General features: G+C 39.6%; 2 protein-coding genes across 3 annotated transcripts; both read left to right on the top strand.

The window, feature by feature from the left end:
- The first annotated feature begins 2,496 nt into the window (after positions 1-2,496).
- On the top strand, positions 2,497-14,806 carry nmd3 (NMD3 ribosome export adaptor). Of its 2 annotated transcripts, none has more exons than XM_069148206.1 (16): positions 2,497-2,579; positions 2,840-2,944; positions 3,682-3,816; positions 3,926-4,022; positions 4,647-4,727; positions 5,351-5,479; positions 6,425-6,515; positions 7,222-7,300; positions 7,822-7,918; positions 8,427-8,544; positions 10,720-10,865; positions 11,182-11,294; positions 11,399-11,471; positions 11,692-11,798; positions 12,687-12,757; positions 12,969-14,806. In XM_069148206.1, the coding sequence occupies exons 2-16, from the start codon at positions 2,901-2,903 to the stop codon at positions 13,100-13,102; spliced, it is 1,515 nt and encodes a 504-aa protein (XP_069004307.1). In that variant the 5' UTR covers positions 2,497-2,579; positions 2,840-2,900; the 3' UTR covers positions 13,103-14,806. The 2 variants fall into 2 exon arrangements, with proteins under 2 accessions (XP_069004307.1, XP_069004308.1); XM_069148207.1 differs by having other exon boundaries at positions 2,518-2,532.
- A 145-nt stretch (positions 14,807-14,951) lies between these two features.
- On the top strand, positions 14,952-19,575 carry sptssb (serine palmitoyltransferase, small subunit B). The gene is made up of 2 exons (XM_069148211.1): positions 14,952-15,169; positions 16,737-19,575. Exon 2 carries the CDS (start codon positions 16,745-16,747, stop codon positions 16,985-16,987), a length of 243 nt encoding a protein of 80 aa, XP_069004312.1. The 5' UTR covers positions 14,952-15,169; positions 16,737-16,744; the 3' UTR covers positions 16,988-19,575.
- Positions 19,576-26,744: the final 7,169 nt, after the last annotated feature.

Below are 26,744 nucleotides of genomic sequence, written 5' to 3'. Positions count from 1 at the left end.
TTTTTACTTGGGGCATCAAAAAGTATGCTGTCTTGGTCACACTATGTTTATGAATTGTTAACAGCTACACCACATAGGGATTTGTTTTTCCCCTCTAAACTTCTCACATGGTTTCATTTCAGTAAATGTGAAAATGATCAAATATCTTAGCAAAAATCAAGTCCAAAAACTGAAAACAGGTTTGTGGATCAGAAATGTGTTTTTTTTTTTCATCATTCCTAAGTAGATTAATCAACCCATGACCCCTTGAATTTATCCGGTGTTCCTGGATATGAAACTGTATATGAAGTAAACTAGCTACACCTCCGGCAGCTACAACATACTGTGCTTTCACACTGATGCTTTAGTATTAATAATCTGATTATATCATATAGCTTAACCCATAATAACCTATTTTACAAGTCAGAGGGACCAAACCAGTATGTTTTAACATTTTGCCGCAAAGCTTTATCCACTTTTATAAAGTAAGTAAGATTTTTCAAGCAGGACTTTTACTTGTAATAGAGTATATTCACATGGCTGTACTTGTACTTTACTTAAGTAAATGATCTGAATACTTATTTCACCATTGTTGATATAGGCCTATCACAATATTGACATGACATAAAATGGTCAAACTGATGTCCAAAGCAATTATTTGTGTTCCACTGTTTGACATAACTTTTAGATTTTTAAAAACTGTCACTTTGAATTGCAGTTTGTACACAATAACTTCTGTGAGACACTCACTTTTCAAGCAAAAGTAGTTAAAATTAATTAATAAAAGCCAGATGTTTTCACATTCTTGCATCACGGATAAGAGGATTTTCTGCTTTTCTGCAAATCGTTAATTGGCTCCGTGTTATTAGTATTTTGTAACTCTAAAATGAATCAACGCATTCATCAAAGATTAGTAACAGTTCTAATTCACATCACCTTTTAACATAAAGTGGTGAATTGGAAGAATGTTTAAAAAAAAAACCAATAAAGACAAAAAAATTGCCTAAATTAAAATAGAATCAGAAAACTGATTAAATGAAATAACATACAAACATTCACAAACATCAACAGAGAAGAAACAGGGCCAACCTAATTACGATTCAATAGTTGCCCCAAATTCAATAAAGCAAAAAGAAATGCAGACCGAAACCAACAATTCACACGTAGACAGATCACAAATAAGAAAATGTTAGCATTGTTTGATTTTACTGAAATTTTATACTCAATAATATTGAATTATCCCCAAGCCCTACCTATATTCCTCACTTTCTGTTAAAACACAAGACAACACAAGAGTTCCAGCTGCAGATATTTCTGACAGCACCTGAAGGCATCCAAACAACTGCTATACCACAGGTGTGCACAAAGACCATTGACTGGTTATGAATGGTAAAACGCAATGGTCTTAGTTGGAGAATTTCATAATAAAACCACAACCTAGTGCTAAATTACCAGCTGCACAACCCACAAGGTCATATGAAGTGTAATTTTATTTAGATATGGCCTGTGAGAATAAGGGTTAAATCAACTGAGGAGACCAAGACCTGGAGGTGGTTCCTGCATCATTTCATCTTGTTGAGTGTGTCAAAAGAAGATTCTCATTGTTTAAGATAACGTTGTGCTTACATGTCAAAATACCAAACTTGGGGTCATGTAGGTTAATAGCCTATAGCGAATAGGCTTGTATCTATTGCACAGAGAAGGAGAGGGATTGGAGGTCAACGGAAGGGGGCTGCGGGTCCTTATTTCTCAAGGAAATGAATGTATGCATGGTTGGAGGGAAAACAAATAGGCTACAATTCAGGTTTTGTTAATGCTGATTTATTTTTAAACTGTGTGGGTTGGTAAAAATGTAAACACAGTTTGCATGCTGGATAACACTCAAGCACAAAGACGTCCTACTTTTAATTCAGTCAGATAAATGAGATCTTGCAGGCTACAGTCCTATTATTACTAAAGTTAGGCTATGTTTGGCTCAGGCAGGAAAACTGTTCTACATGCCATGTGCACAATTTTAATTTTAGCTTCTTTTTTTTCTTTTCTTTTTTTTAAAAATTATTATCGTTATTGTCAGGTAAATAGCCTACCCACAGTTATTTTATAAATAGTGTCTAAAATGTTAGTCATTTCTCAAAAATAGTTTCCAATTAGGCTAAATATTCACTATGCTGGCCTTGCTCGGACTATATACATAGTTTTAGACAGTCTTATGCAATAGCCAACATTTCATGTTGCAGCATAATTTCAGGAAAATAAGATTAAAGTCTGATTTGTGATTGTATTTCTGTTTCTAACAATCAGTAATTGTATTTATACTGTGGCCCGGCATTGTAGATGATCTAATACAAGAATGTAATGCCATTCATGTTTTTTTTTTAAATTTGGTCTTTTATTATTGTCATTATTATTATTATTATTATTATCTTTAAAACGTGTTTACAGTGTTTTTTTTGAAGAACATTAAATCAGGCAAACTAAGAACAGTCTCGAGGTCCTTCAATCATGCCTGACGTCACCCAGCCTCCCTCGGTCCTCGGTGGGGAAAACGTGGAGGTCTGTATTTCACCGTGTGTGGCGGATTTCCCATCAAAACAACTCCAGTGAGTTTCGTCACGGCTCGTTTGTGCCAGTTGTAATTCTGGAATACTTTTGTCCGGCACGGTCTGCTTGTTTCTCCTCGAATATCATTTAGACTCGCGTAAATTACTTGTTTAGCCTCCAATGCTAACTCTACTGAGGCTGGGAGCGTCAGCTCGCTCAGCAGCGTCCGCCAACTGTGGACTCCACGACACCCTGATCGGTCTTCACATACCTGTTAACTTTGCAGGGTCAGTCACACGTGTCATGTTTCTGTCCTTAGAGATCACAGAACCACGCGGAGACCTACCGACACGCGACCTGTCAAAAAAAAGTGGACAAGAATGGAGTACATGCAAGCTGCTGCCCCGAGCACCCAGGGACACATGTGAGTGGAGACGGTTTGTACGTCCTCAGAGGGGGACCCTCCGTTTAACGCGATCTGGACCTTTTGTCAGGTCTCAGAGACACAAAGTCAGGATCAGGGTCATGATTCACAACATATCAGCTCCAAGTCAGAAAACCTTAACCACAATCTTTGTATTGTTAGCCCAATGAATCACAGCAGATGTTTCTTCCTGGTGGTCACAAAGAATTAAATGCTGCTTCAATACAGATTGTTTACACATTTTGTTAATGTGTACATTGGGTCGTTTTTGAAGCTGTTTGAATAATTGATTATTTTTTTTTAAAACAATCGACACTCATTCACAAGCTATGCAGCACAAAACCAGAGGCTGTTAGGTGTCCTTTGCGGAGAGCCATGAAGCTCTGTTCATAAAGCTGCTGACATCGGCCAGAATTGTGAAGCAGTCGGGGTTGAGTTTATCCAGTCCCTGTAGCACCCTTAAACAAGGTGAATATGCCCTGAGGCTGGAAGATGAAGGTCCACATCAGTCAGGTAACTTTAGTTCTTATGGACACTGTACCAAGGAGGAGTCTGTTAAACTGTCTGGTTTCTACTGAACAAAAGTACCAACAGAGTACAAAGATCGGGAAAACAAAGTTGAAATAAGTTATGTCTTGCTTTATCAAGTGGTCTGAAACTAAAAAAAAACAAAAAGTGTTCTGATCGATCATCATTTATTTATTTTTTTGAACCCGTGTTGCTTTTGTCCTCTCCAGCCTGTGCTGCACCTGCGGTGTTCCTGTTCCTCCCAACCCGGCCAACATGTGTGTAGCCTGCCTCCGTACTCAGGTGGACATCTCAGAGGGAATCCCCAAGCAAGTCACAGCGTACTTCTGCAAGCAGTGTGAACGGTTTGTTTACTGCATTTGTTTACAAGCACAAATCACCTATATATTTATTTCCTACATTACAGATCCATTAAAGTTGAGGGTTGAATGTAAATATTCCTTTTTCATGCAGGTACTTGCAGCCACCAGCCACCTGGGTGCAGTGTGCTCTGGAGTCCAGGGAACTATTGACTCTGTGCTTGAAAAAACTGAAGAGCTCTATGACTAAAGTAAGTCTAAGTTTTACTAAACTTCACTAAAGACAAATTCCACACAAACAAAAGACTCTTGTGTACTTGGATTTTGCAGGTATATATTTCAAGTTGTCCAAATGTGGGATCTATGATGATGATCCAAGCTGCCTATTTCAGTCCCATCTTGTTGTTGATCCTTCTTACTTCCATTAAACTGTTGTTTTATTCAAGATTTGCACACAAAAAAAAACTTTCTTAGCTGTAAAAGAAGTCAGTTCAGGGTATTGTTTCAGAATTTCATTAGTATGTTTTGCGGTGTTGTGCAGAGGAGAAATGCTTCCACACATGCAGGGGAGTCATGATGGTAACAATTGAATTGGAGCTTTCTATAATTTAAGGCTGTCTTAATACAATATACGAATTGATGTCCTCTAATGTTCAGTCAACACCTTTAAGACCTTTTAGACTGAAATGATGATGTAATCTCGATTTGCTGTACTTTGTAGTGCATTGCGTTATTCTTATACTGCGTCCATCTCATGTATCTGACCTGTCATGATGATGTGCACTTTCTTCACTGCTATACTTGTGAAGTACTTGAGTGCACTCAGCCGTGGCTCATGATACTTCATGGATTCAACAACAGCGCTCTCTTCTCAGGTGCGTCTTATTGATGCTGGCTTCCTGTGGACGGAGCCGCACTCCAAGAGGATTAAGATGAAACTGACCATCCAGAAAGAGGTAAGAAGACGGAGTGCAAGTGATAAGTGTGAGAGAGTGACATTTAAACTGAGATCAAAACTGAATAGAGGCCTGACTGAGGCAAGATGCTTTTTGCCTGAATGTTATCTGGGTTGTTTTTTCCAGGTGGTAATGGGCAGCTGATTTTTTTTTTTAATTGTCCTCCATTTAAGACGTAATAATAAAGAGAGTGTCTTGTATACCAACGTGCATGTAATGAGTGATGTCAAGGTGTAACACACATCCAGCTACAGAGTGACTCCGGGAATCGTACAGCAGGGCAACAGATCCGTCTGTTCTTGACTGAGTTATGTGTGTTTGAGAGAAGTGAGTCTTGCCATTGGCTGTCATCTCATCTTCTTGACCTTTAATGAGAACATGAGCCCTCAGCTTCTCAGGCCAACTCTTTTGTTTGTGCTGTTGGAGGGCCTTTATAAGGCGGTCTGCACTACCCACTGGTCAGGCTTTTTTCTTCATGGTGTAAAAAGGCAAACATTAAAAAAAACAATATTTTTCCCTCCAAAATATTTGGTAAATGAACAGTTAAGGCTCAAAGATTTAGTGTTTGTTTGCCATGCATCGAGAGCATCTAGTGTAACTTGTTGCTGTCTTCGCCTCTCCAGGTGATGAATGGCGCAATCCTGCAGCAGGTGTTTGTGGTGGAGTTTGTCGTCCAGTACCAGATGTGCGACGACTGCCACCGTGTGGAGGCGAAAGACTTCTGGAAGGCCGTGGTTCAAGTTAGACAGAAGGTAGGTGTCTGTGGCCTACTGAAATATCACATCAATAAATGTTATTTCCCCATGTTGGCTATCTCCTGTTATACTTTTATTGAACTGGATTTATATTTGAAACACTTTGAAGTACTTTTCAATACATCATGGATGCACCTATGAAATTGGTTTCATTTTATTGATTAGTTTGGTACATTTGTAAATCTGGTTATCTTGGTAGCAGAAGGTATGGACAGAATGCTCATTGTCATCTATTTACTCTTTTTACCTGTAGTGCTGTTAGGGTTTATATCAAACATGTGAGCATAGACCTCCAGGTATTTGGCAGGAAATATAAACGGTCCTCGGGTTGCACTTCACACTGATGTATGAAGATAAACCAAGTTTTGTTTTACTGCTACAGAGAAATGTGGTGCGTTCACGAGCAACTGGGAAGTGGGAAAGTCATGACGTTTAAGTGAGAAATACACCTCTATGCCTGTCAAACTACATTTCACTAAGAAAGTGAGAGCTTTTTTTAGAGCTTGGAGAAGAATAATTAACATAATTTGACATGGCAGCGTTTATAGTGAAAGAAGAAATGTACTTGTTTTAGAAATAATATGAAATAGCCAGACTTGGTTCGCCTGGCCTACATAGTTTGCTAGCTCTGTTAATATAAATACATCAAAACGTGTCAAAATATAGTGTATAATAATAATATTGAGCTCCTGAGCTCCATTTCCTCCTTTTGTTGGTTTATATGGATGATGACGAGGTCGTTTGTCACTTTTCTGCATTCTGACAGCAGAAATACAACGCGTATCGAGTTCTGTCAGTTTGAATTTAATTATCAGTCTACTTGTGGCAAGTGTGGAGCTGTCTATCCAAGTTTACACTAATGAATGTTTAAATAATCAGGACAAAGTCTGGAAGGATGAATATGAATCTCGCTATGATACTTTTTTTTTTTTTTTTAAACAGACTGTTCATAAGAAGACATTCTACTATTTAGAACAGCTGATTATTAAGCACAAACTCCACCAGAACTCTCTCAACATCAAAGAAATCAATGGTAGGTATATGGTTTTATACATTTCATTTTTCAAGTATGATAGTCAACATATCCCTAAAGGGAGGAGCCTGGTATTTTCCTTTGGGCATTGACCCGAGTTGCACCGAAAAGAGGGAAACTTGCCTCATTCGTCACCAGCGGAACTAATGTGGATTAGAATGAAGCAGAACATAATGATGTGTTGAGTGTTAATTACGTCGTCCCGTACCAGACAGCAAGCCATGCATGCATATCAATGGCGCCAATCACTTGATACAGCTGTCCTCATGTGGGCCTCAGAGGGACATACGTTGTAATGAGTGTGATGTAATCAGAGCAGCCATCCCTTACCAGTTTCATGCACTACAAGCCTGCTTCATAGCCTGCTGAGAGATGCTCAGTGCTGCAACATACACACACATGCTTTGCATTGACTGACAGCTCAGCAGCTGCTCTCTGTACTCTTGGTCAGGGCTGTGAAGTGGAGTTTGGCCCAATAGGGTAATTTAAATCATCTCCACATCTCGGCAGGACTTAAAAGCTTTATGAAGGTTGCAACATGTGTCTGCCATATTTTCCTATGCTGCCATCTGCTCTCGTGCGTGCGCGTGCGCATGTGTGTTGCTTGCGTGCATATGTGCGCTGTAACGGTGATGACCTGTGAAGCACGCCTGTGATGAATTTATTGCTGGAGTGTGGATTTAATGGTCTTTCTCTTCTCTCTTAGAGGGGATTGATTTCTACTATGGCTCCAAGCAGCACGGTCAGAAGATGGTTGACTTCTTGCAGTGCACCGTGCCCTGCAGGTGAGCAGTGCTTCAGTCTGTGCCTCTGAAAACACTAAACACAATCTTCAAAGTGTTCAGACTGATTACGTCTGCCAACATTGAGAAGTTATGGTTTCATGCAAAAATCTGTGAGCAAATGCGGAGTTAATTTGGTAACAGATGTTATTGAAATGTAGCTAGTGGATTAAAAAAAAGGCATTAACACAATAAACCCATTAAAATAAACAGTGAAATATTTTACATTACTTTCTTGCTATTTCTATCAATACATACTATAAATAAGAATAATGTGCAAGAGTTGTTAGATGTTGGGCGAACCTCAAACAGGACAATCAGTCCCTGAATGTTTAGCTGACATGTTGATATAACCTCCAACTGCTCAAGAAATGACTTCTTTTCCATGTGTTCTGGACATCTTATTTCATTTAGGCTCTTTTATTGTTGTGGTATATCCAACTGGTAAAACATGGACTATGCTGCGTCTCTTCACAACATCTAATATAATAACAATAATAAATGCTTGCTTTTCTATTTCAAAGGACAAAGACATCCCAGCGCCTCATCTCTCATGACATCCATTCAAACACATTCAACTATAAGAGCACCTTCTCTGTGGAGATCGTACCTGTCTGCAAGGTGAGTTTATTTCTCATTTTATTTGGATTTTGTTTCAATAAAATGATACGCGCATATCTGCTCAGTACATTGGATGAAACAGAATTACTGTGCTCTAAAGCCTTCACTTTGTGAGTTCAGAAAAAATGATATGAAAGCTCTCTTACGATGTGCTGGTAAGCGGACAAGAACCTGAGGCTGGGCTGCAATCTTTCATACTGTATTTGATTTTGATAGTGATAAATAATATATCTGATTCAATACAAGAGAAGTAAATAATACATTAGAATTAAGTATTAGTCATTTTCATAAACCTGTTTGACATGTAGCTTTAGTTTTGTGTTTTAAAAAGGAACACATAGATTTGGGTGTATTTTTTACTGCATGTTTGAGTGATAGGGGGCATATTCCAATAATGAAAACTTGTGCTTTCTTTTGGGGATCGAGCAGTGGTGCACCTCTACAGCCAGTTCAAAGTCTTTTACTTTCTCTGTGAACTCATTTTGACCCAACGTTGTGTGGTTGCCAGGACAACGTAGTGTGCCTTTCACCGCGGCTGGCGCAGAGCCTGGGGAACATGGGTCAAGTCTGTGTGTGCGTCCGTGTCACCAGCACCATCCATCTCATTGATCCCCGCACCCTGCAGAGTGAGTATTTCTGCTGCCAGAGTACCGATGTGATTTACCAGGTGCAACTGACACCACTGTCAACTGTAGTTTTAGCCCACCGTGTTGTGGTGTGTGTCAGGTTGTATTCAGCTGAGATGTGATTGCCATAACTCCACACATACACTCCATAATGTGAACATTGTGAAAGACCTAATGTGCAAAACCACAGCACAAGATGTACCTCAGTAGCAATCATGTAGGTGTGAACGCACTACTCTGAGTGGAGTATGCATTCTGATAAATTGTTGTTGGTTTCTTCCATATAAATGGAGTCAAGATATTTTATTAGCCTAGTGCTGAAATGGTTGACCAACAGAAAATTATTCAGCAGTTTTCATTCTTATTGCTGAATTAATGTGAACTGTTGACTGTTGGACGGAGGAAACCAGCAGTTTTTTTTTTACATTTCAAAAGGTGAATTTTTTTTGTCACTATTACTTTTATTTGATAGTGTATAGTTGGGAGGCAGACAGGAAACGAAGGAAAACCGGGGTACTGACATGCAGATCTGAACCAGACATACTCGTTATGTGTCGTGCACCTGAACCGTTTGGTGATTTAGGTTTTTCTGTTTTGACATTTTATAGATAAACTATTATTCATAAAAATAATTGACATGTTAATCGATAATAAAAAAAATTGAAAATAGTTTAAATTAGACCAGATCTAAATTTGACTGCTAATTTAATTTTAGCTGCACCTATGGATTAATCTGACAATTATTTCCTCAATTAATTGTTTGGTCTTTAAAATGCCAGAAAATGTCCATCACAAACTCCTAAAGCCCAAGTAATGTCATCAGATGCCATAATTTGTGCTTAAAATATTGGCTGTATTATGACTTAAGAATAAAATGCAGCATATTCCCACAAATAATTATTTTCCCATTCATTTTCTTTGATCAACACATTTTTTTCAGGTGTACACTTAATTTAAGGAATTATAATTCAGTTAGATTTGATTTTTATAGCACCAAATCACAACATACGTCACCTCAGGGTCAGAAGAGAGCGATGAGAGAAAAGAACAGCATAGAAAGACAACAAACAACAAACAGTGGACAGGTTGGCAGGGCCAGTAGCTGCAGATCAGAAACACGTATGCTCTGAGCCAGAGATACCTGCAGGAAAGGTACAAACTAAGTGCGAGTGAAGACATGAAAATGGCACGCGAGTGCATGGAGGGTCAAGATCTCCACTTAACACTGCCAGGGGTTATTTATGGATTTCTGTATTGAACGCAGACATAAAAAGCATTTCCTGTGCATTTCTTTGGAGAAAAAAAGCTGAGAGTCACTGCTTGGTCGACACGTTTCAATCCCGCAGTAAGCCGGCCGCAGTTTGCTGACCGCGTCATGACTGTCGTGATCAGTCGTCTTAACTTCACAGCTTCACTCTGCTCCCTCACAAAAAGGGAAAAAAATAAAGACCTTTCTGTTTGCATTATGTACGCTGTCATTTTTTTTTTTTTATTGGACGGATTTCTACCAATACAAGTACAGTGACAAGTGTGATGACGTGCTTCCTCTGTATGTGGTGTAATTACTCATTCTGTGAGAGGCTGAGCGGGTCCTCAACTGCATTCTGACATTTTGAAGCAGCGCACACGTTTTTAATTACTCTTCAAAGAGCAGGCTATTTCTGTCGCAGAACGTTTTTGAGGTGGCTGAATAGCAGAAACAGCCTCAAGCCTTTTTGGGAAGATTCAGCGGCAATTAACTCGAGTGTTAGAAATGTGTGTGTTTCTGTTTTTCTGCTTCTGCATTTTATTTGCAGTGGAGACGAGAACACATCATTCCTGTCTAGTTTGTCTAGAGTACGTACAGAAAAGAAAACCTCATACAAACAAATCATACTGCGAATGTTTTTAATACCCATATGGCTTCTAGATGAAGGAACTGAAAATCTTTTGATGTAAGGGTTTTTAAAAATGTCTTAAACAATCAGATGTATCAAGAATGACTTCATTTCTGGAGAATGTGCCTGCAAAATTATTGTAGATCGAATGTGTGTGATTAGTCTTATTTTTTAAGATCTTCCAGTAATAATGAGAATCTACTAAATCATTTCTGCTTGTCTTTTTGTCTGTTCTGATGACTATTCTGATCACAGCATGACTGTTAGTGATACTAAAAAATTTTTTCCATCTCATCAGTTGCTGAGGTGGATGGGAACACATACTGGCGTAACCCCTTCAACAGTCTCTGTCACCCACGGCAACTGGAGGAGTTCATCGTCATGGACATTGACATCATCAGAAACCAAAAACTGGGTGCTGGAGCGGGCATGAGGTCCAACAAGGTTAGTGTGTGTGTGTGTTGGTGCAAAACAGATTGCATTATGGGGGAACATTACTCTTCCCTTGGAAACAAAATCAATAGCAAACCATTACATTATCCCTGAACCTGTATGTGGGACTCGAGCCAAAATGGCAGCCAAAATTCTTTTGATGGGGATGAGGTTTGTACTTCTCTCTCTCTTGCTTGCGTCTCTCTGAATGGTGCATTATTATTGATGCTACTGTTGGAACAAACAGGAGGAAAACAACAAGAGTAATGTAGTTTCGGTGACTTGAAACCACAGTTATAGTCCCTCGGCGTGTGTTTGTGTGTTACAGCACACCCTGGCTGAGCTGTGGGTTCAGAAAACATCAGAGTTGAATACCAGTCAGCAGTATCACTGCCGTACGTTCCTGGGCCACCTGCTGAACATCGGAGACCTGGTGCTCGGGTGAGTGTGAAGGATTGATGGGAGGTTCAGACGTTGGTCACGTTAAGAGCGATAGCCGGCTTTGAGGCTTATACTCACTGCGACATGTACTTCTCACCCTTAAGGTTTGACTTCGCCAATTCCAACATCAACGATGAGTACCTGAATAAGATGAACCCTCAACATGTTCCTGATGTGGTAAGACTCAGCTGCACTTCCCTCAACATCCTCAGTCCACAGACCTGCTCTTCAAATAATGCAATTGTTGACTAGGTTAACACTGACCTCTAGTGGCAGCATGAAGTACTGATTTCATGATTCCATAATGTAAATTCCTTCATAGAATGACATTATAAAAATCTGCAGGAAGCCTGATGATGTGTTTTAATTTGTACAATGTGCATTTGAATGGACAAAGGTGCTGATCAAGAAGAGCTACGACCGCACCAGGAGGGCGAAGCGCAGAAACTGGAAACTGCAGGAGATGGCCAGAGACCGTGAGGGCATGGACACAGACGATGAGAGGTAGGATAGTTGTGTTTAGCTCATACATATTTCTCTTCATCTTCTCTTGTCCTCTCAATCACAGTCTGCTTTTTTTTTTCTAAAATGCTGCTTCTTAGCTGTCATTATGCACAAAGAAGTAGTAACTGTGCATTTTTTTGGGGGACTCTTCAGATGTGAATAGATACATATTTGTTCTCAAAAATCATGAGATTGCATATTTTAGTTTTCTTGGGTGAAGACCCCCAAACTCCCGAGCAGATACATGCGCCTAAGTCTTTAGTAACTTGGGATGTTGGATGTAGGCTTGATTCAAAATAAGCACACAGTGGCTGTGTTTGTTGGGATGAAGGATTATGGACACCTGTGCAGCAGTGTGGCTCATCAATGTGTTTTCGGTCCTCTATGACAGAGGAATGAGCTATATCAAACTTTGGTCACACAAACAACGATTCATTGTTGTTTTTTGTCTTTTCATGGAATTTCATGGAACATTAAAAAATGTAGAACATCCACAGACCTATTTTTTATTTCAAAAGTGCTTGGAGAATATTGGAGAAAATAATGATAGATAATAATGTATCTAGCTACATAAAATATCCAATTAAAATATTTCCTTTTGAAGTTCTCATGAAATATCATTAAAAAATGTTGCATAAATTGAAACACAAAAGGCTTTTATCTTCAGGTTAATGTTGAAGCTGAGGAATTCCGCACTATGTTTTCTGCACAAATATCCCTGTACAGAAAATAAGGGAAAACACTTGAGTTACCTAAAACAATGTGACTAAAGACATTGTTTGAATAGTTTGATAATGTGCCCAGAATGACAAATATCCTGTGGATTTTTTTTTCATCTGTAATATTGTGCCAGATGGATTTGATCCTAACTTGTTTTTCTGTCTTTAGACAATACCAGGACTTCCTGGAGGACCTGGAGGAAGATGAGTCTCTGAGGAAGAACGTCAATATCTACAGAGGTGAGCAGCTGGTCATCAATGACTTTGTTCTGCAACAGGATCTCTAGAGATTTCCAAACTTCTGTTGATACATGTAGCTTTCCATTGTCAGGCTACAGCTCATTTACTGTCAACAGCTGCTTAGGTTTCTGATACAACATATGTCACATTGTTTGTTATAGATGATGTGTCGGATAGTTAATGAGCAGATGCCGATTTTTTTCAATTTCAGATGCGTCTAAGATCCCAGTGGAGAGCGACACTGATGATGACGGAGCACCACGAATCTCCCTGATGGAGATGCTGGAGGAGCTCAGCCTAACAGACGCCACCGGAGGGGAGGGGGCCAACATGATGACTGAATAGCTGCTCACCGTTCTGCCTTCATGGCACTGACAGCTGATGTGTCAAATACAGGTCTTCTGACAATACAATGATACATAAACACACCTCTGATTTGAACTGGGAGCAGACTGAGGACGTATTAAACAGAAAAGTGTCACCTGAAAAATCCCACAGATCCTCTGACTGTGCTGTAATGACTCATCACAGTAGATAAACTGAGAGTTATAATGGTGCCACTTCACAGAGAAACTGGACTTTCAGTTGATTCAACTGGTCCCACTCTGGGCCTATTCATTAACATTTTCAGCTTTATCTATAGTGCTTTCTTTTTTCATATAAAATCTTTGAAAATGTATGGAAATGGAGTGCTTATAGTTCACTTTATCAAAAATAAATATCTGTCCTTATTATTAACATTTTTCAGACGTTTTCTGCTTGTTGAAAAACAATTGTGAAGAGCTGCAGACATCCACCAGAGGGCGCTTTGTGCCAACAAGAAATGGGAAGTAATTCATTTAAATAGCCACACCTGCAGTAAGCTGAGCCAAGTCTGTTAATTGTCATTTGACTACTGTGGGCAATATTCAAATACTCACTCGGCTCACTTAGGAGTGATGGTCAACTGACTGGAGCCGTGACGCAAGTGTGAACAGTTCCACACTCCGACCTGTCACTATTTATACACCACAGATCCAAACTTCCACAATGCACTCTATATTTCCAAAATGAAAGATAACGCATTTACATTTCACTTCCAGAAATGCCCTTCATAACAAATCCTTGCTGTACACTTTTGCTCAAGTTATTTTTTTCACAATAATAAAGTAATAATCTGGTAAAACTTTTGGGTATTTGGCAGATTTTATGTTGTTAGATATTCTGGGAGTAGTCGGCAATCTCATAATTTAGTATACATTATATATTATTATTTATTATTATTATTATAAATGTAATGCACATTAATTGGTTCAAACAAAACAGTGTAAAGTGGAAGAGTAAAACAAAATTCTTTAAAAGACAGGAACGTAAAACAAACGATAAACATGAACTAAAACTGCAAGCAGGGATAGCATGTCCTCAAAAGGACAAAAGAAAGTCAAATTTTGGTTCGACTCCTTTGGTGCCATGGGCTGCAGTAAAATTAACATGGAGACATTTCTTAGGGTCTTTGTGGGACCGTGAAGCGGTAGGGGTAGCTTGGGTAAGACGTTTTCCTTAAAAAAAAAAAACCCTCAGGTGTAGTTTAAAATGGCATGAAAGAGTTGTAGATGTGTTGTTTTTGAGGATTTCTGATGCTTTGGGGAATGGAAAATCAATACATTTTCAGTTTAAACAAAAACAAATCCTAATCGACATTTAAAGAGCTTGTTTAAGAGTTGTTTTGTCACCAGGTTTGTTGCATGAAGACCTGCGGGTATCACATGGTTTATTAGTCTGTGACGTGGCACACATTTTAACTCGATGAGTGCAGGAGGAGAGTCAGTCTCGTTTTTCACAAACCTGAACTGGCTGTTAACAGTAATCAGATCTACTTGGGAAAGTGAACGAAGAATCCTCCCCAACCCCCCCCCCCCCCCCGGATATATTTTTAACCCACTAATTATGTTTGTTTCCTAAACACTTTGCGCAGCTTTGGTCCTATAATGCTGCCCTTATTGTGATCTTAGAAGTTAAAAACACTCAGTTTGCTACATATTTGTATCATTAAAGTGATTGGTCGAAATATTTTATTGATATTTCTTCTTCAGTTCTATCGCAAAGCGGGGGGTGGGGAGGGATGCAGAAAAGCAGGGCTGTTTGTGAATTATAAGGTGAATCTAAACTGATCCGAAATTTTGTTCCACACACGCCGGCCTCTCTGCGTTGTAGTCCTCACGGTCAGTCCACCTGCAGTGTAAGGACAAAGTGGTGGTGGGTGTGGTGCGGTGTCACTCGTGGTCGGCATGTGCGCCGCATATAGGCCAGTGGCAAACTGGTGAGGCAACTTTTCGTTTACGCGGAGCAGCAGTGGGGACGCGGGCTGCAGCTCGTCCTCCAATAATCTTGTCAGTAGCCTTTATCCAGGGGGATCTCACGTCGGCTGCTGAGGTGAGTAGATATATAGATTATACAGTCAATGCTAATCGATCAAGAGCTGATGCATCCCCTCAAATAAAAAAAATATATAATCAACCGTTATTATCATACATGCACGCAATTTATAGACATTAACACCATTTGGACGGAAAGTACAACTTTTTCTTCAGTGATTTCGTGGGCCAGACTTATTAACGGAGATATTTATCGAGACATTTTTAAATTAAAAACATGCCACTTAAATTGTGATTTAAGAATATAACTGTCACAAAAAAAAACAACTACCAGAATGCGCGTCGCCTGTGGCAACCTTCAGTTTAACAGCCCTACTGTAATATTAAGGAAGATGGTTGGTTTGCATCCTGTGGACAGTAGCTGTCCCGCACTGAAAACGGACGTATTGTTTTTCCCAATTCTCCCGATTTAAAAAAAAAAAAAAAAAAAAAAAAAAAGACAGGTGAGGATGCCTGCACTTGCAGCGCACCTGTTGGCCCCGCCCCTTACAGTGTTGCAGTTGACTTCTGCGGCTACTTTACTTAACATTAACATACTGCTTTTTTTTTTATTTTATTTTTTTTTTAAGGTGCATTTTGGCTTATCGGTGCCTTATCCTCCGTGGGTGTAGAAAATCGTTTCGGTAGGACCTTCTCATACAGCATTAACTCATGTGTAGCTGTCCCATGTGTAGCAAGTGTGGATAGAAGTGTTCTGAGAAAATAGGTGACAGCCGTTTCATGCCATGTGGGACCCGTGGGTGTAGTTTCAATGGTGTGACTGAGCTTCATGAGGCTGCTTGATTGCACCCTCAGGGCTGTGCTGTGGGTTTGGAAGGGCTTAGAGAGGTGCTCCCAATTCTCCCAATTCTCCCCACACCTCCTTAGTAATAAACACACAGCCTCAAGGACTATTGTTTTTTTTTTATTTAAGGGATTATTTTCAGATGCAGTTATATGATTGTCCCCAGGATAATGATGTTGACACGGCAAACTATATCTTAATCTGTGCATGGAGACTATTACTGTATATTATTGAAGCCTATTCTGTAAATCAAACCATTAAATAATGGGGACACTATAGAATATTTTGAACATAACTGTATTCTGTATCGGCCAGTAGAGAGAAATAGTGTTCACATTTCTTTATTAAATTTGTCCATTAAAATCCAATTGTTTTTACCGTTTAATTTAATTAGATGAGGATATAGAGTAACAAAGAACACTTACTCAATACCTGCACTCGACTACAATTTTGAGAAACTGAGGCAAATATTTTGCTGGTTTGCAGATCATGCATTGACATTTACATAATAGGCTATGTAATTGTTATAGATCAGATTATCTTTCAGCATAGACAGTGAAACATGAGTAATGATAATTCAATAATGTAATGAAATACTGACAGAGGCCTTACTCCTGCCTTGGTACAAAAACATTTGCTGATAATATTTCTTCTCCTAAAGTAAAGTTCAGGACTTGTCGTGTAACATTTTTCACCTTGAGTTACTAAACCTTTCCCTCACACCATCTCTTCTCATGGCTTGAATCTGACAACATCCCACCTCCATTTCTCCTCCACTCAGCCTGCAGGATGAACTTCAAGAACTTGAGGGAGTACCTGTCTTGGCTGTACTACCAGTACCTGCTCATCACGGGCATCTATGTCCTGGAGCCCTGGGAAAAATCCATCTTCAACTCCATCCTCTTCTCTGCTATCGCCATGGTGATCTACACCTCATATGTCTTTGTGCCTATCCACGTGCGCCTGGCACTGGAGTTCTTCTCTGGGATCTTTGGTGGCCAACCCGAGAGCACAATGGCACTCATGAACTAAAAGAAGGAAACAGCATGGAGGGAAAAAAGACAACGAATTGATGGAATCAGAATGAGTCCGTAAATCATTTCCTACAACTCAACTCTGTTACTCCCGGGGCACCCTGAGCCCCATGATCATCCTCAACCCCACTGCAGTCAGTCATCTCAGCTAATCAAGACTGAAACTATGAAGATTTTTAATGGAATGATCTGAAAACTGTGCATTACTTTCACACCGTCCTTGTGAAATGTTGTTTGTCCTATTTGTTTTGACTTTTTGTCATCATATGTCCTGTGTGAGTGCATACCACCTGTGGGTTTTGCATGATAGGGTCATACAGGGGTCGTAGAGTTGCATGCTGTCTCACTACAAAATACTGTTGGACTCTTTTCTTTCTCTCATGACATTTGAGCTGCAGTCTTTAAAGGACCATTCCAGCGATTTCATTTGTCACGTTCATAAAAACTGGGTATTTGTAGGACAGATGAAAAAGGAAATTATTTTAGTCAAAGCAACCGATGCCCAAACTGAGATTACATCTGGTTGTGTCTAAAATCTCTATTTACTATACAGTGCGCGACAATACCTTTACTATTTAATGGTGTCCAAATTCAGAGTGTAAAATTTCTACACTATATTGTGTCCGCAAAAGTCCCAAAAATTTTATGGAAAAAAAAGTATATTGATGTAAAAACTGTTGTGTGACTTTGCACCTGTCAGTGATGAAGCAAAATGCAAATGGTTGAAGTGTCTGTTGAATAGGGAGATTACTAAAATAGGTGGACGCAGGAATGATTTTAGACACAGCCTTGGAGAAGCTTCCTTCAGAGACACAGAAGATATTTCACAACTGGTTTCTGGCTCAGTGGGGATCTTTGTGATAGGTAAACTCAATGTGATGTTTAAAATCGATGGAATGTCCCTTTAAGTATGTGCGTTTATCTGCTGCATCTGTGATGCCATGTTATCACTGACTGAGTTGCTCTGTGGTAAAAGGGGAGTCGGTGCTCATCCCAAAATTTTTGACATGCACTTAATGCTAGTTGGTGATCTATGGTTTTGTATCAGAACCCCTATCACCTTCTTTAGTTGCCTTTATGCACCGTAATTTAAACTGGCAGGGGACATTGCTCCTTTCATGTAGACATTGTGTAACTGATCTAAAAAGAAGGGGTTGATGGAAAGCTAAGCTATGCAATGAATCTTAAAATGTCATAATCAGGGCTCTGCAGAGTTTGTCCAAAGCCTATATTGACTGATTTAACAGCTAAAGTGAGTAATAAAACAAAATAACGGCATGGATATATGTGCTGAACCCTCTCTGTATCCCCAGTTTTTTTTTTTTTTAACTGTTGGTTTGTGAGGAAGGTGTGCTTAGCACTGAACGTGAGCAAATATTGATGTAACACACCTTTGTGTTTTAGGCTTGGCTGTTCATGCCGTAGCTTTACCGAACAATCTCTTAAGTCAAAGCAGAACTGTTTGATGTCACATGTAAAATGTAAGGCCTGCAGGCGAATTGTCCCAAATGAAGAGTGACGCCTGACTGGCTGAACTGTCTTTCCTGCCTATAGTTGATCTATAGAGAGAGAAGGAGTCAGAGTGGATCTGGTAGTTGTGACGAGCATTGTGCTTAGTTTTATGCTTAAGATCATTCTCTGTCTCAAAAGCTTTAAGGCTCGGAGATATATTGAACACATGAATTGGATATGTTAATACACATTATCTTATTAATGTCAGTACATGAAAGTACTGCGGACAGTCTCTTTAAAGCTAAACATCTAAAAACATCTTATAATTAAATCTAGCCTTTGGTAGTTGCAATAACATGCACGTACTGATGCAAACTGTTTTCATTACCTGAAATGTAAGATTTTGTTTGTTTTACAGCACAAAGCCAAACAATTTTAGAGATGCTACAGCCTGTGGCTCAGTGAACACAAAATCAATACATTTGAAAGGTTTTATATTCATTTTTTCATATTTAGATTTATTTTTATATATCAGGCTTTATATGTGTAACTTATCTAACCAACAAATCTGAATACTTTCCAGTTTATTGTGTGACTCAGTCTTGTGATTCATTGTGAAACCAGATTTTACAAAATACATTTCTGAGTCACTTAAATTTCTATGATCAAAGAAAAACAACCCAACCATTATAATGTATTATAGTGCTATTCATTCATTTTTCATTACTTGTGCTTTGGGTCAAGGGCTCACTGGTTACTGTTTAAACCTGATCTCTAAGTTAACTTAATTTATATGAAGTTCTATATTTATATTCACTGGTAAATGCTTGGCTGGTTACAATGTCAATTACCAAACTAACTTTTTGTTGATGATTTATATCTGTGTTCTCTTTTGGCCATAAATAACAAATAATGTGTCCCCTACTTTGTTGCCCCACCTTAAAGTACTTTTATATTGTTCCCAGGTTGTAGCATTTGATTTCACTTTTGATAAGATTTTTGCAGTACTATCAAATATTTCCAGCACCAAGAATGAAGCATTCTCTGAGAAGCATTTTTCACTGTTCCCTAAATGAATGTTTTATTTATACATGATAGCGACACATCACTGCAATTATCAGAAAATAAAGGCATCTGAAAACAGCTGGTCTCTGTCTCAAAGTTTAGAAAATGTATTCATGCAGCATATCAAGTATGTTATGCCTTCAGGTAAGCGGACCTTGAAATGGAAGAACAAGCTAAACAAAAGCTTATGGGTACATTTCTGACCCAATAGACTGTACCACATGAAGTGAATTTACACAATAAGAGGTGACCAAACCGGTTTTCCCTTTAAAGCAGGAATTAATGCCCTAGTGCTTTGCTGTCTCTGATGCAGGTACCAGGTGACCTGGCCATGCCTTCAAAGCTCTGGTGACTTGAAGCTGACCTTGTCCACCCTCTTTGTCAGAACAGACATCATTGAACCCATTCTTGGCACAATAGAGTGAGATGAATGAAATTTGTACTGCATGCTTCTGCATTGTGATGAACATGGTTGGTGAATGAGAGAGCTGGAAAGTTTTGGTTGTCTGTTCAGGGACTACCAAGGTAACTTTGCGTTGTATCTGAACACCTCCACCTTGTTGTTGTTAATCTTTACAAGATGTTGGACGCAATGGTTGAAACACTCAGTTATCACCCTGCACACCTCAGCTCTTCCCAAAATACAAGCGAAGACCGTTCCTTTTGTCCCCTCCTCTGCCCCCCCTTAATCTCTGTTCCTTTTTTCTTATTTTTGTAATTTTTTTTTAACTTAATTTCCTCTCCTCTCACTTCTCGTAAAAAAACGTGGCAAAGCATTTTCCCATGCCATGCTGTCTAGTGTTTTGCTGCCTCATCGTCTTTCAAACTGTTTGAAACTGTTCTGTTTACACTGCACATGTTAATTTGTATCCCATGAAGGAAGAGGTTAGAGGTCATCCCCCGAATGACAAGGTATAAACAAAGTTATCTACAGACTAAAGTGCTCCCATAACACTCCGATGGCTGGTGTATTGTTTCTGAAGTGTTTACATGCGGCTTGTAACTGAATTTAACCCAATTAAAAGAAGAGGAAATCCTGGCAACGGTCAGGTACACAGACAGAGAGGTACATGACACCGAGAAGAACACACACACACACACACACACACACACACACACACACACACACACACACACACACACACACACACACACACAACACTCACCACACAAGGTTTCCGTTTACAAAGAAACCCCAGATAGTGTTCAAATATTAATGTTATCAGCAACATTGGATAACACCTTCCACTCAAGTCACGCACACACACACGCGCACATACACACACACACACACACACACACACACACACACACACACACACACACACACACACACAACACTCACCACACAAGGTTTCCGTTTACAAAGAAACCCCAGATAGTGTTCAAATATTAATGTTATCAGCAACATTGGATAACACCTTCCACTCAAGTCACGCACACACACACGCGCACATACACACACACACACACACACACACACACACACACACACACACACACACACACACACACACACACACACACACACACACACAGCTTAAGTCCTGCTATAGGTGCTATTGTTCAGCTTTACACTCCCACGTGTGTGAGCCATTGCAGTGAATGTCTCCATAGAAATAACCAAAGACTCCCACTTAGCTACAATCTATGACGGATAGCTAACAAGACACAGACATACTTGGACACACACAGAGCTTGTACATGAATTACGTTTGTTACACTTGATATACACTTGATATACTTGATATACTCTTCTATTTTTTTCTCAATTTTTTTAAAATTTAAAAAAAAAAAATTAAATTTAAGTACATAGCACGAAGACATGTAACATACTCCATATGACCAATACACTGATTTGCAATGCTGTCACCAGATGGGCTATCAAAGGACATAAAATTAAAAAAGAAAAGAAATGCAAAACAACAGGACACATGCAGTGCACAAAACATTTACACTTTTATATCCCATTTGTGCTGTTGTCAGACGTTCCTGTGCCAAGAATAAAGACTTCCCTCTATGAAGGTGGGCATCATCCCGTTATTTCTCTCCAAAAAGTGTGTTCCATGTAATTCACCACATGATCACCTGTCACTGCAAATTGTTGTCTTGATTTTTCTTTTGATTAGGGTTTAAGGCTCAGAGATACCATACATTGAACACATGAATTGGATATGTTAATACACATCATCTTATTAATGTCAGTACATGAAAGTACTGTGGACAGTCTCTTTAAAGCTAAACATCTAAAAACATCTTATAATTAAATCTAGCCTTTGGTATTTGTAATAACATGCACATACTGCTGCAAACTGTTTTCATTACTTGAAATGTAAGATTTTGTTTGTTTTACAGCACAAAGCCGAACAATTTTAGAGATGCTACAGCCTGTGGCTCAGTGAACACAAAATCAATACATTTTATATAAATTTTTCATATTTAGATTTATTTTTATATATCAGGCTTTATATGTGTAACTTATCTGACCAACAAATCTGAATACTTTCCAGTTTATTGTGTGACTCAGTCTTGTGATTCATTGTGAAACCAGATTTTACAAAATACATTTCTGAGTCACTTAAGTTTCTATGATCAAAGAAAAACAACCCAACCATTATAATGTATTATAGTGCTATTAGTTTTGAAGGCACGGTGTTTGCACTGTTGGGTGTGTGTGTCTGTGTGTGTCTCAGTGTCTGCTGTTATATATTGTTTTTGTGTGGGGTTTTGGTTCAACACACTTTTTAAACTGTATTTTTTCCTTCTGTGTTGATGTTTTTTGGGATGTTTAACTCAATTTAAATAACTAAATCCAAAGACACTTTGTTAGCCAGACAGTTTTTGTACCAATTTCCCGCCTTTAATAGCTGAAGATCTCATTTTGAATTGAAACTGTCCATATGAGAAAAACAAAGGATTTGAGCGCATAGGGGTGAAACATCCACAGAGCAAACGATTAGCATCGATAACATTAGACACAACAGAACAATTAGAAACATAACATGAGAATATAATCAGTACAGGATCACATCATTGTGCTTTGACATTAAATTAATAATTTTTTTATACATGTCAAAACCCGATTCTTTTCATTGATCTCTGTGCAGTCAAACAAGCTTCATGCTGTGGCATTTAGAAATATTGTGCAATTACTGCCATTCTTTATTGAGCAAAGATGGAGGAGGAAGTCATTTCACAACTGCCAGCTCCACAGTCTATCTCAGTTATCAATCAGTCAATATGAATTTAGGAGTGGCTGCCTGATAAAGACCTGAGTCCAGCAAGGCGTGAAATCATAGAGCTAAACTCTGACATGGTTAATGGACTTTCACTACAAATGTAAACATGTTGTGCTGCTATGCTTGGATAATTGTCAGAGCTGTTGAAGAGCAATGGAGCTTAACAAGGAGACAGTGCTTCCAGATATACTTGTTAGGGCAATATCTTCATCAACATGTGGCTGTAGATTGTAAGGGTTGAAGTTAGGCATAATAGGAGATCAAATATTTTGTGTGCGTAGTCCATTACATGCATTTGTGTTTGTGTCTGATAAAGTTAACAATTTAAATAATTTAAGGTCTACAACAGCAAAGAAGAAAGAAAAAGCCTACCACCAAGTGGTTACACAGAGAAAAAAATGGTTTTCCTCAATGTGGTAAAGATGTGATGACAATTTAAGTTTAAGTTAAATCACCACAAGTCTCTGAAGTCTCTGAGACAGCATTCTGGTTATGACGGTTTGGTTCTGAAGGTGGTTTTGGTGCTCAATATTCATTGAAAAGAAGGAAATGAATCCGTGTATGCAAGCTGCTGTGAAAGAATGTTTGACTGGGTCCCAAGACTTCTTGCTTAAAAAACACCTATGAGGGAGGGAGACAGAGTTTTACAATTTTCTTTTCCAGCGGATACCAAACCCGTCCGATCTTTACAGGGCTACGGAGTCTGTTGGGTGGCCTACAGCCCATCAGGATTTTGTGCAAATAATCAGCTAAGGACTGAAGATAAGGGCTATTCAGGTGAAGACAAGGTTGATTTTTATTTTATCGATCTTTTTAAGGATGTCCTCTGATTTAGGGGCATATGAGGCCAGTTGGTGTGCTGAGTATGGCAGGGTGGGGTTGTAGGTGCTGTGGAGTTAAAGGAGTAAAGACATTGGTCTCTGAGGACTTGTGACTTAAAACATCTTATTGTTTTCTTTCCAAATTTCTGTAAATACAGGCATCCCAAAATACTGCTATGACCTTTATTTTTCACCTCATACTAACCAGCAGGACAGCATGAGCCATATGTGCAATATTTACTGACAAAAAAGAAATAAGCCACATTGTGCTTTTTGCTCACAATGCTTTGTATTAAACACTGGTGTAACAGTGAATAACAGAGTTTTACTGCCCTCTATGGCTGAATGTTTCAATTCTGATGCACCTCTGTTTGATGGACTTTAATCCACCTAAATCACTTAAATGCCCTTGGTCAAATCACTGAGGTTGCCAGGCAACATGCAGTGACTTTTAATGAACTTTAGTGGTGCTGTTGAGCAGATTTTGTTACCTTTGAACAAGGCAGCCCAGCTGTTTCCCCATGTTTCCATTCGTTTTTCCAGATATGGAAGCATTTTTGTTGTTGTTCTTTTTTGTTGGAAATTTAACAGTGTTCATTTATTGTTCAATACACCACAGGAATGTTGTGAGTGAACAAGATGTATTATGGTCCATGAACACAGCAGCTGCAGTCCTGATGTTGACACATCTGTCCAGCGTCCTCGCCGTCGTCCAGTCAGATGTCCACAGCCGGCTCGATGAGAGACGTGGTCCTCTGAAATTCTTTGTTTCGCTGATCTAAGTGATCCACTTCGGCCACATGGGTCGGTCTTCTGGAGCGGCTCAGATGGGAATGACAGCTGGCAGGGATGAGGGCTTACTTTGACCTCTGCCTCATCTTTCTCCTTTTACGCTTCAGCCTGCGCATGTGCTTCTTCCTCCCCTTCGCTCTCATTGTGTGGAGAGATTTCTCGAAGTGCAACGGAAAGAGCTATGGAAGCATTTTTTTTATTCTTTTCATTTAACTCTCAGTAGAAAGTGCATAAACGTATTTCTCAAAATGTAAAACTATTGCTTTAAGATACAATACTTTTGTTAGTTTAAGAAAACCCCACAAGTTTTATTTTGAATCGAACATTTCCAAATAAGCCCATGTGTAACTCTATAAACGATAAGTAAAAATAGAGCCACTCAATGCAATCTCTCAATAAATGCAAAAAGACCAAAAATTTTCATTTGCTAACACCAATTGATATCATATTACCCTAAATCACAGAGCTCGACATCACGTCACATCCTTGCTTAAATATAAAAATGAATCTTTAGCTCAACTGATCACCTCAACTTTGAACCACCAATAACTACCAGTATAATGAATAAATGTGCATTTCACCACAAACAAGCCTTTCGGCCATCATGTTTGCACAACCAACTCCAAGTGCATTAGAAACCCTGACATCAGAGAGGCTTGTCAGAGAAAGTGTGGCAGAGAAAAGTGTTTTTGTCCTCGGAGTACATGAGCTGTGTCTTCACTGCCAGCAGTTCTCTTGCCAAAGTCATTAGCTGCTAATTCTGCAGGGTCTAGATTTTCTTTGATAAGATCCCAGCAAAGGACAAAACACTGTCTATGGCCTTAATTGTGTCTGTGAGCACAGCAGGAGAATAATCATACAGAGTGGTTGGTTGCTTTGTTGGTTACCAAACAAGTCTCTATGTTATTGTCTCACTCTCACCCTCACCCTAACGTACTCCACACACATTCACTGCAGCTTCAAGCTCTCCCTTGCATGAATAGGGTTAACGTAAGGCAATACACCTCCATCCATCCAGGTCATCTTTGGTCCTCTCTCTGCTCTGCTGCACCGGCAGAGTAAGTTAACTCTTCCTTATCCCTCGCTCTATAGTGTGTATGGATGGAGGCTGGGGGCAAGGCCGGTGCCAGCGTTAAATGAACGGACAGGTGAGCAGTGCCGGGGTCCTCTGTGACCAGCTGGGCACTGTAAGCTGACCGCTGCTGTTGTGTGTGGTCTGAATGGAGCTTAGAGGCGATGTTGTTGAGGTCAGGCATGGAGAACCCCAGAGGAACCCCACTCTCTCTCTCTCTCAGGATTCGGCTGCGTATCGTACACTCCATCTGTTTGTCTTTTATGGAGGGGCAAGTTAGGGACACTTTACCTGAGCTGCTGGGAAAAAGGGGAGAAGAAGAGCATGTAAATGTAGGTGAGGAGATAAAAAAAAAAAAGTGTACGTGAGAAGATAAAAATGGTTTGAATAAACACAACCTCCTTTTTAGTTGCTCTCTCCTCATCCCTCCATCAACCCTCTCTGTTTCCCAAATTTCATTTCCCTTCTTCCTGCTCACTCATAGCTTGTCATAGATCTCTCTGAGGATGTGAGGTCTTTGGCAACTGAGGCATGTCCACTGCTCAAACATTCATTGTCACTGGCAAGTCAAGAGTTTCGACGAGACAGCTACCAGAAAATCACTTTTCTACAAAAAACCCGATGCTATCTTGTTACACTGCAAGAATGAATCATTGTCCAGCCACACAGTATGAATCATAGTTAGCAAACTATGGGGGCTCATTGTGCAAAAAGTCGGTCACAGTGCTCAGGCAAGCATTGAAATCGCACTGATTTGAAGGAGCTAAGCTGGTCCCTTCGACAAACAGCTCAAGTTTAGCAGCTGTTGAGTGATTATCAGAGCTCTTTAAGCTAAAGCTTTCCCCTGGATGTTCACCAAGTATCGGTAGATTGTAAATACTGGGCTCCCTGTGCTGTGTGCCAATTTGCAGAACAAGTCATTTTAATTAATTGATGCAACTATTGTCATTAAGGTCAACTTTCAAGATTTTGTGTGGTACTACACAATTAAAGACCTAAAATAAAAGCAGTTTGCACCGTACTTGCGGCTTCATGCGTAGTGGTGTACAAACACACACTTAAAAAAAGGCTGTTGTAGTGCCCTGGCCTCAGTCACAGACTCCTCTTTGCTTGGCTTTGTCCCACTGTAAGAGCCTGGGTAGTAGGTTGGATGTTGGAGGAATGCCTCCCATATCGGGTGACCCATTGCCCCACGGCCTTTGCTCCCTGCCTAGCTCGCAGCAAGGGAGTGCTTCTGGCGGGCGCTGTATCCCATGTCACAAAGACACCTTTCTACACAACAGGGGTACAGAGAATGGGCCACAGCACAGTGGT

Source organism: Embiotoca jacksoni, unplaced genomic scaffold (genome assembly GCF_022577435.1).
Source record: "Embiotoca jacksoni isolate LCO1_2020_lvr unplaced genomic scaffold, fEmbJac1.0.p SCAF_14, whole genome shotgun sequence".
Taxonomy (NCBI): Eukaryota; Metazoa; Chordata; class Actinopteri; family Embiotocidae; genus Embiotoca; species Embiotoca jacksoni.
This window is presented reverse-complemented; position numbering and strand designations above follow the sequence as displayed.

Excerpts from the sequence above, each read along its gene's own strand:
- nmd3 (XM_069148206.1), top strand. The coding sequence starts at position 2,901 with ATGGAGTACATGCAAGCTGCTGCCCCGAGCACCCAGGGACACAT. Across the intron at positions 3,817-3,925 it reads TTCTGCAAGCAGTGTGAACG|GTACTTGCAGCCACCAGCCA; the intron begins GTTTGTTTACTG and ends TTTTTCATGCAG. Across the intron at positions 11,799-12,686 it reads ATGGACACAGACGATGAGAG|ACAATACCAGGACTTCCTGG; the intron begins GTAGGATAGTTG and ends TTCTGTCTTTAG.
- sptssb (XM_069148211.1), top strand. The coding sequence starts at position 16,745 with ATGAACTTCAAGAACTTGAGGGAGTACCTGTCTTGGCTGTACTACCAG.